Genomic DNA, 10323 nt, shown 5'->3' on the forward strand with positions numbered 1-10323 from the left:
GCTCCCAGCAGACTCCAGTGACGTCTACTATGGGCGTTATCAATCAGCTTGGCACCTCCAACAAAGCCTGCTATCAACATCAAGACCCCCCAGGTCGCTCAACCTGCTTTCACCTGCGAGCAGAGACAGCTGGTGAAGGCAACAGAGTTTCACAAATACGGATCCCACGTGATCCTTTGGGCCAAACACACTTTAATTTTCAAAGAAAGTACTAAGCGAGATACTGAAACGATTCCTGAGAGCAGGGACTAACTCAGTGTGCAGCACAGCAGTCCTCATGCAGTTGATGACCCTGTATCAAAGCGTTACTGGAAGCAGCTAATGGATTTCCTCTCAAGCCTTGAGGAGATGCAGCAGCAGCTGGTGATGGACCGCAGTACGCAGACCTCTGCCTGCTTGCTAGGTGGCAAGCCGGCAAATGGACAACTGCTCCACGCAGCTGAGGTCTCTGTCTCCACATGTTTCATGGCAAAACCAGAACTGATACAGATTTTTGGCATGGTGAAAGGTTGTTTCACATGCCCAAACCATGTTTGTAGAATATGTTGAAGCTGTACTTTGGTCTTGCAGCATCCTAACACCAACCTTATCATCATGAATATTAAGGGAAGACGTCATAGGGGCAGACATTCAAGCAGGAATCCATACAAAACATTATTAAAATTACTAGCTTTCACGACAAGAGAAAGTATTAATGAAAGATCACAGTTCACGGTCATGTACCCTAAACAGAACCAGATGTTGCAACTGCTATCTCCCCCTCCAACGGATGCTTTAAAGCCTGATACGAAGGATCAGCCAGGCAGAAGGGTTGTGGGGGAAGGGTCTACAGGAGACAGAGCAAAAATGATAACCGATGCCTCACTGAAGCTGGCATTCAACATCTACCTGCCTACGTTCCTGGCCCCTAATTTCAAAGTACTTGCCATTTTCTGAACTACAGTCAGCGATGGGCCAATTGCACGTCCTAGTCTTGGTTGTTACCATTCATTTTAAAAAATGAACAGGGGACAATCCACTCTCAAAAACCAATACACTGCAGCACTGAATCAAAATGCTGCTCTACCGAGCAATGCATTGAACAGGTTGCCTCATACTGTTTCCTGGCAGGCAAGGATTTACTTTCTCTTTTATGTCAATTAAGCAGAGGCAACAAAGGTTAAAGAGCACTTGATGCCATAGCCATTAGAGTACAGCAGTGGGAGGGACTATCTCTGCCTTTAAGAGAGGCCAGAAAACATCTGCTACAACAAAATATGGATTCATTGCAGTTAAATGCATTTGCCATTTGGAGAAACAACAACAACAAAAAAAAACCAAACACATTTAATCTCACTAATGAATCTCTAGCATGCATTTTTCCAGTATACACAACTGTTGGCAGGAGGTAACGTCTTTTTTTAGACCAACTGATATAATTAGAAAAATAACTCTATGTATAATCCTAAAATTTATTTTAGAGCTGCAGATGTATAATCTCTGCCTACAAACCTTGTGCTATCTGTGTACATCACACAGAGAAGGGGATGCTACCAACTTACTACAACAATACACCTGTTACAGAAAAAAAAATGTTAAAAGTATTGAAACATAACCACCTAATTACTTTCTTCCAACTGAGGTCAAAAATCAGTAGAACTCAATGTTACTAGAAAAAAAACTGCCGTTAGAAAATATTTGAAACCAAGCAGACTTCAAAATCTTCTGAACAATCTCAGGGACATTAACAGGGAAGTCAGACTTTGTAGGGGACACCAGACTAAGTTCTCTCCCTGCTCCCATCAGGCTGTGGTCTTTCAAATTTGATTGCAAAAGGCATAGTATTTTCCTCAAGTCTTAAGCAATACAACAAAAGAATCTGGAAGCTAGCAGAAAAACTAGACATATTTATCTGGTAATAAACTTATTTTAATCCTTCAACACAGTGTTCCATGCTTAGCGGGATGTTTAATATAATGATCCAATGATGCTTCTTTACAAACCATTATTCATTGTAACAATTCAAGCATGCATTGCACACTAGGACTAATTGACTACGCTCACAATAGGTTTTTACAAAAGGTATGTAGTCTCAAGACACTGAAGTTGTAAAGTTGCAGGTGTTCTTAGAAAGTATTTTATATAGCATTTGTCATACTGAAAAAAAAAAAAATCTTAAAACTTTCAGTAAAACTACCTTTAATGTGTGCATACAGTCTACTGCAGTTTCACACAGTGGCATAGTTCTCTCTCTGATATTAACTAGAAGTACATGCTTGTTCGAGTCATACAGTCGTATTTTTTCAAGGATTTTCAGCAAGATGTGCAAAAACACCATGGCACTATCAATATTAAAAGTAAAATGCACTTAAACATTTGAGGGTGAATAAACAGTGAAAAACATGACAATTCTATTTGCATCATTAAAAACATCGAAGCTAAAGACAGGTAAAATCCTTGATATGCCCTCTACAGAATCATAGAACAGTTGAGGTTGGAAGGGATCTCTGGAGATCATCTAGTCCATCCAAACCCCCTGCTCAAAGCATGGGTCACCTAGAGCATGTCACCCAGGACCATGTCCAGTCAGGTTTTGAGCATCTCCAAAGATGGAGACTCCACAACCTCTCTGGGCAACCTGTGTTTGACCACCCTCACAAAGAAAGTGTTTTCTTATTTCAGACAAAATTTCCTGTGTTTCAGTCTGTTCTCATTGCCTCTTATAATGTCACGGGGCACCCCAGAGAAGAGTTTTGCTCTGTCTTCTTTACCCCTTCTCATCAGGTATTTATATACACCAATAAGATCCCATGACCATTTTTCTTCTCAAGGCTAAACTACCTTACTTTCAGCCTCTTCTCATGACAGATGCTCCAAGCCCTTAACAATCTTTGTGGCCCTTTGCAGGACCCAGTCCAGTGTGCCCATGACTCTCTTCTTCTGGGATGCCCAGCGCTGGACACAGCACTCCAGGCATGTTTCCCCCAATGCTGCCCAGAGGAGAAGGATCACCTCCTGACAGTGCTTTTCCTAACGCAGCCCAGGATACCGTTGGCCTTCTTTCCCATGAGGGAGGGCTGCTGGCTCATGGTCAACTTGTCCACCAGGTCACCCAAGGCCTTTTTCTAAAAAACTGCTTTCCAGATGGTTGGTCCCCAGCCTGTACTGGAAAATGTGCATGCAGGGCTTTGTATTTCTCTTTAGTGTGCTTCATGAGATTCCTCTCTGCCCATTTCTCCAGCCTGTCAATGTCCCTCTGAATGACAGCATAAACATCTTTCTTATCCACCACCTCCAAGCAGATCCCTGAACATGCCAAAGTCTTTTTCCTGAAGTCCAGGGTTGTGATGCTGCTTTTTGCCCTGTTCCCTCCTCTCAGCATCGTGAACTCCACCATCTCACAGTCACTACAGCCACTGCAACTGACCTTCGCATCTCAACCTGTCCTTTCTTATTTATGAGGTCCAACAGAGCACCTCTGTCTATTGACTCCTTGATCACCTGCGTTAGGAGGTCATCAATGCACTCCAGAAAACCCCTGGATTGTTTATGTCCCACTGTGTTGTCCTTCCAGCAGATGTCAGGGTGGTTCAAAACCCACATGAGGACCCGGGCCTGCAAACATGAGGCTTCTTTCAGTTACCTGAAGAAGGCATCATCTACTACTTCTTCTTGATCAGGCAGCCTACAGCAGCCACCCAAAACGTCACTCATTAATCCCAGCCTGCCCTTAGCTGGCCCATCATCCATCCAAGGCAAAGCTTCACATATCCCTGCTGCTCTCTCACATGAAGGGCAACTCCCTGTCCTTGCCTTCCTGGCCTGTCCTTAAAGAGCCTGTAGTCATCCATTGCAGCGCTCCAGTCATGTGGGATATCCCACCACGTCTCTGTCATCCCAATGAGATCTATAAATCTGAAAAAGGAAATAAAGCTTCTAGATGTTTACATCTTAAGAAGGGATGGTTACAACCTATAAGCACAAATTTAAAGAGAGGTATAGTATGATATCATCTCTCTTTCCACAGCAGATTACTGGCCACTGACCAAGCAAGCCTCTTTCAGGCTTATGGTTGCATAATGGGAGAAACTATGGCAGAACAGCAAAATCGGGTTTTTTTCCTGAGAAAGAGGTGTGGTATGGGAAGAACGGAGGGACTTTTTTCTTAAGGAGCTTTCACAAGATTTTGGTATGGTAACAGCACCCTGGATTTCAACACCACACACAAAGAGATACGGACACTGCCTAAGCCGCATGCCAAGCAGCAGCACATCATCGGCTTCTCTAGCACAGAAACCGGGGAACAGGAGGAGGTCAGGGTTTAACCAGGCCTCTCAGGGAAGGGGTCTCACATCGATCAAATACCTCCACAGAGAAGCTTTAGCATATAAGACCAAGAAGAAAAATTACAGATGACAGATACAACCTGTAAGCTCAAACAGAGAAACGAAATGATTCAGAGTTGCATCAGATTGGGTTTACAAACACCACATAAAAATCATTCAGACTCTTAAGCTAAACTAAGTGCATACCTAAAATTTTGAATTATTTTTTTTGCCATTGGAGTTTTCACATAAACAACATCTGCGAAAAGTCTCACGGGAAAGTGGTCTTTATCCTTTGTGTAAAACAATTGAGCGGCAGCAAGACAAAACAGCAGCAAAACAAGAGTTATAAGCTCTTCCCACCACCCACCAATGCAAAGAATGCCAGTGATTTAATATAAAAGCCAAAATATAATACTGCATTCAAAGGTTCATAAGATATTTTTATTTTTTTTACCAGTGAAAAAAAAATATGCAGAGATCCAGTTTTGTACTGCAAATTCCATGCACACACAGACATTAAGTTGACAGGATATATTGGCCCTTAAATTCTAATGTACAGGAGTAGGAAACAACATCTCATCAACTACAGACTGATCTATAGAATTGAAAGCGTTTTATTTTTATCTGATGCTTTTCATTAGAGAAGCTATTGAAATGCATCATGCAGAATGTGTTATTTTCTTCTATAAAAGCAATTTGCCAGAAAGCCTACTCTTCAGTGAAGTATAGTTTTTGACGTGTAGCAAGTGATACACCGCACATTACAGCTTGAGTTGGAAAAGCCTTCAAGTTTTCACTCCTAAAGAAAATAAAAAGGTCCAGGTTTAGGAAAAAAACCACAAACTACATTTTTAAGTCGCTCTGTGCACACTGGTGACCACATACTATGGTTTTTCCCAATCAAATCAGATACACTAAGTATTCAACAGAAGGCACTTAGGATCCAACACAGGACAAGGAATTATTTAAGCAAATTAAGAGCCACACTCTACCACTGGCCCTATACAAAGCCCTTCCTTTTGAGACCAAAGGGTGCAGCTCTTTAATTTGTCTTGTAAAGCAGAAGTGGTGAGAAGCATGCTGACAGCTAGAAATTGCTGTTCTGTGGGAAGACAGCCACATCTGCCAAGAAAGGCTACAGAGACCTCAATATTGTGGAAAACCACCAGCAGCTTAATAGTACACAGCCTGCTCCTCCAGCACATCCCACCAGGCTGGCTCATCCTGCAGGAAGGGCAAGAGCAGAAGAGGGAAGCTGGGAGGCAGCAGAAAGGACGGGAAAGAGCAGTTAAGGAGACCTGGGGAAAGAATCAGTATACTGACATGGGAAACCAAAAGGATCCCTGTGCAGCAGCAAAATGATATAAAAAATTTGTAAGTTACTGTACAATTATAAATTATTAACTTGTATTCCTGAGAGGCTGACAGGTATAGCTTGGGGTGGGGGGGGGAGGTATTCATAGGAGAAAGGGGGGTCAGAGAATCTGAGTTAGCCCATTCTTTTCCTGGTCCACATATGCATTCATGCACAAGGGAGCAAACAAGGAGAGGAGTGGGAATAACGGGGGGGTGAAGACATCTCCCTCTGCTTCTCAGACACTTCTTTTCAGATGTCTTCCAGATGAACCCTTCCTACCCCTCTCCCCTTAGAAAGGGGTGAGGAATTCTACCATACATTTTGGTCAACCAACACAACAAAAATAAAACGAACAAAGTTATTCTTTCAAAATAATTCAGTTGTATTTCTTGTTTCTCCTCTCCTCAGGATACTTCAGATGACTCTCAAAACATACACGCAGCAATATTGCTGGGTCTTTCAGCTAGTCATTTCTCATCAAGACGCTACAGCAATTCTTTAAGTTGTCTTCTGTCTTTTGAGGGGATTTTTGTGTGTGTTTGTTTTGTTGGGGTTTTTTTGGCAACACCCTAACATACAACATGCTCTACTGTCCTCTAGAACAATAGAGGTTTTAAGTATGCTGGCAAAGACTGCAGATTAAACAAAGCCTAAGACTACTTCTGTACCTCAAAATGGAGGGTTTAGGGTATATTAGAGTGTATTCTTTTACTGGTGTATTGGAGCAAACCAACCAAAGAACACCTTTCGTTGCTACTTAATAGAAACGAGGGGAGGGAGAAACAGGGGAGAAGAGGGGAAGCGCGTGCATCCAACACAAGTTGCCCCATCAACTTAAGAAAAGTGCAGCGAGTTCACGTATTCCAACATGCCACTTGCTGATATTTATCTGCCTCAGAAAGCTTTACATTTGAAGGGATGAAAAAAATTGTGCAGGTGGAAGGAAAGCAGATGTCTAGAGATAAAGCCATCATCACTGTCTCAGACTTGCCGCGTGGCAAAGCTGGGAGAAGAACTCACCAACATCTGCTTGGTTTCAGAGAAGTATTTCAAGACCTCCTGCCTGCTGTCATAGCCATTTCAGACCACACCTGCCAACCAGCACTGGGAAGATGAGGTCTGAACTACCAGTGCACAGAATGAAGAGCTGGGCAGCAGAGTTGGGGTCTTCCTCGTCCGTCCAACTATGGCAACTTCTGCTGCAAGTTATAGAGTCTACGGGGCGATGCTTCACTATTTCAAGGTGAGCCTTCACAGCAGCAATTTCCTAAGGAGGATCACAACCATCTCAGTGACACTAAAACCTTATCAGTGTTATGGGATGTATTACGGCATCAGCACAGCCTACAGACGATTCATCAAGAATCGGCACAGATCACTGTGAACTTCAGGAGTTCATCAAGTACGGGAAAACATCTAACTAGCTGGCCACCGAGACTTAAACAAGACTTGTTTAGGCCTGAATTGAGCCCAAAAACGGTTTGATTTTTGTGTTACTGCCTTTATGCATATAGAGAGGAAACTAATATAATGCATTACACTAGATTAAGGGCGTAACGACTACTAAGATCTATGCTGACCTAACAGTTTGTTAATTATACGCCCTAATGATTTCCCTCATGTTTGCCCTGCACGAGGTACGGTGTACCCCTGCTTTCTGTACTTATTTCTAAGTCTGTCTCTGTAGTGTGCATCGACACTACCCTTGTAATATGAAGGGGAATGAACAATGTACCCTGTAGCTGCCTTCCAAACAGAGATCTTCCACTATTCTCCTCAGCCAGATTCCTACAGCAGAACTTTTAAAAACTATTTGCTGGTAGCAATTTTAAACGAGGCTCTTCCCATCCGCTTCCAGCCTCAGTAGATTAGTTTCACATCCAGGATTGCAGCTGTATTTTTGTACCCGAAACTCCTACAGAGTCAACACTTATCTGAGACGATGGCACTATATTCCATTTATCAGAAAACATTAATAAGGAACTGACAAGGCAAGTTCATAGGTCTGTACAGGAAGCCCTAATAAAAATGCCTTCCTGCACTGCTGACAAGGCACAAAGCACTCAGGACAGATACTACAAGTACGTCTCTGCGGTTGTATTTAATCAGATTCCTCCTAGTCCAGCTAAAAACCCACAAATGTATTCCTACAGTATATTTAGGCACTCCTGTAATCTGACCCGTGCACATAAAAAAAAAAAAAAAAAATCCTCTAAAATCTTCTTTCTAACTTCAACTTTTGCTTTATTCCACTGCAAGGCCAAGGAGCCTGGGTTGGTTTGGTTTTTGGGGGGTTTTTTTGGTTTTGTTTTTTTTTTTTTTTTTTTTTTTTTACCCCCACAGATATTTTTACATGTATGGAACTTAATACATACTCATATGTCAGTAATGGGAAGAAGCGGTCTTTTTAGCCATCACAGGCTATTTCATTTATTACAATTCAAGGAAGAGGAGAAACAATGAATAGTTGCACTCTATTTACAGAAATAAATACCATATCATACCACAAACACCATCGTTCACATTTGTACATAGCAATCAGTTTATGGGGGATTTATTATCTAAAACAAACAAACAAACAAACAAACAAACAAAAACCAGAGAGACACAGGTCTCAATGGGATTTCAGTCACAAGCACATTCAGTATCCCTGCAGTAAGAAGTGTACGAGCCTGAAAGTCAACACAAAGAAGAAAAGTCTAGTACAAAAAGAAAGAGACTCCTGAGTCTAGTCTGTGCACAAAGCCAGTAGAAACTGCTGGAAGTAAAAATAGCACCCACACGGAGACTATGTAAACCAGTTTTGCTCTGCTTCAGAAGGATAAAGAGCTCAGTCACAACAAGATGCAAACCTGTGCCTAGGATTTTCAAAAGAAAAAGCCAAATTTAACACGTCAGTTCAACCGAACGTCTTTATTACTGTCTATAGGAAAACTTCTCCACCATGACTACGCTTACTACCTAGAGTGAAAAAAACAGTTTATGTGAGAGAACTGAGTTCAAAAAAAGAAAAGCAAGACTGTTTAGGTTTTGGTAGGAACAGAACAACTTTGATTCAGGTAGAAACAAAGGTGCTTTTGAAAATTTCCCTGGCTGGTGCGTTCAGTTTCTTGGATTCCAAGTTAGTAAGAGTTCACATGCTTCTAGGGTGCAGCTTCCAGGTAACGCTTCCCCTCCAGTGTCAAACTCTACCAACCACAGCTCACGAAGGCTTCTGAGGCGTCCAAAGTTTAAAGAGGAAGCCCTGAAATATGCCCTTCCTTCATCAAGTCAAACGTCGATCACGCCTGCCGCTCGCTCGGCGCCCGCGGAGTCGAACACTGCCTTGCTGGAATTACTCTGATGGAGTTTCTCTAGCAAAATCAGCAAGTGCCAGCCAGCGAGTCACGCTGGCAGGTACCAGCACGACGTCTCAAAACCATGTTAATTTGAAAGTAAATTCACCTTTGAAAGTACTACAAAAAAGGCATTATGCACAAAAATCTGGCTACATGTTTCACGCAAGAAGCAAAACGCTGACAACTGTGCAGGACTTACACTGAGAAAAAGAAAAAGCTTATTTGCCTCTCATGTTTTGCATGCCGAAGTTTCCAGGAGCGGGAGGCAGAAACGGGAACGCTGTTATCTGCTAAAGGGTTTTGGTTTTTTCCCATGTAGAGAGCAGATAGTATCTAGCGAAAGGGGAAAAAAGCGGAGGGTTCAATACCTCCCAAGGCCTCGTAATTCCGATGACGTGAACGTTAATCACAACATATACTCACATCCTGTGACTCCAGCCCGAGCCCCCCTGCCCTCCCAACAGCACTCTTCCTCCCCTAAGGCGCGGATCTCCAGGGTTTCCTCGTGAAAGCCCATTTACCGTCAAACTACGGCAAAAGGCCAAACGCTAACCTGAGACTCCGGCTCCTCCTTTAACTCCTGGGGTCACCCCCGCCGGCCGGCGGGGCCGAGCGGGGCCGGGACGCCGCAGCACCCCCAGGGCTTCCCGGGGCCCCTCACCGCAGCCTCGGGGCGGGCGCGGCGGCGCCTCCTCCCGCCGGCGCCGGGCCGGGGAGCTCGGCGGGCACCTGCCGGGGCGGCTCACCTGCGCCCCCCGCCCCGGGCGCCGGCGGGGCCGGGACCGGCCCGGCCCCGCTGCGGGGCCGCCGCCCCCCGCCGCCGCTGCCCGCTCACCTTGGGCAGCTCGCGGAGCTGGTTGGCGTCCAGCAGGAGCTCCTCCAGGCTGCGGCTGTAGCGGTAGATCTCCTCGGGCACGGCGGCCAGCGAGCAGTGCCGCTTGTCGATGGACTCCACATGGCGGTTGCACCGCCACAGGGGGATGCAGTGGAACATCGCCCCGCCGCCCGGGGGGGGCCGGGCCGCTGGGGGCCGCGGGGCGGGCGGCGGCGCCGCTCACCGCCGCCCCCTCCTCCCCGCCGGCCGCGGGAGCCGCTGCCCCCTCCGCCGCCGCGCAGCGCGGGTCCCGGCGAGCCGGCGGCGGCGGCAACCCGCATCCAGCGCGCCGCCGCCGGCGGCGGGAAGCGGCCCCGGGGCGAGCGCGGCGGCCCCGGGAGAACAACGGGCGGGAGCCGGAGCCGAGCCGAGCCGAGCCGAGCCGAGCCGAGCCGGGCGGGGCGGGCCGGGGCGGGGGCGCCCCCCTACTGCTCCTCGGCGGGCCGC

At 45.6% G+C, this 10323-nt stretch overlaps 1 protein-coding gene across 1 annotated transcript in view; it reads right to left on the reverse strand.

Annotated features, from left to right (window-relative positions):
* Positions 1 to 9996, reverse strand: part of LRRC1 (leucine rich repeat containing 1) — a gene marked incomplete at both ends in the record, with an annotated part of 73697 nt that extends 63701 nt beyond the window's left edge. Inside the window, one exon of the mRNA XM_082305984.1 lies at positions 9838 to 9996. Coding sequence (XP_082162110.1) covers positions 9838 to 9996 — 159 coding nt within the window. The remainder of the gene's footprint in view (positions 1 to 9837) is intronic.
* Positions 9997 to 10323: the final 327 nt, after the last annotated feature.

The sequence above is a fragment of the Platalea leucorodia genome, assembly GCF_965183815.1.
Source record: "Platalea leucorodia genome assembly, chromosome: 3".
NCBI classification, from domain to species: Eukaryota; Metazoa; Chordata; class Aves; order Pelecaniformes; family Threskiornithidae; genus Platalea; species Platalea leucorodia.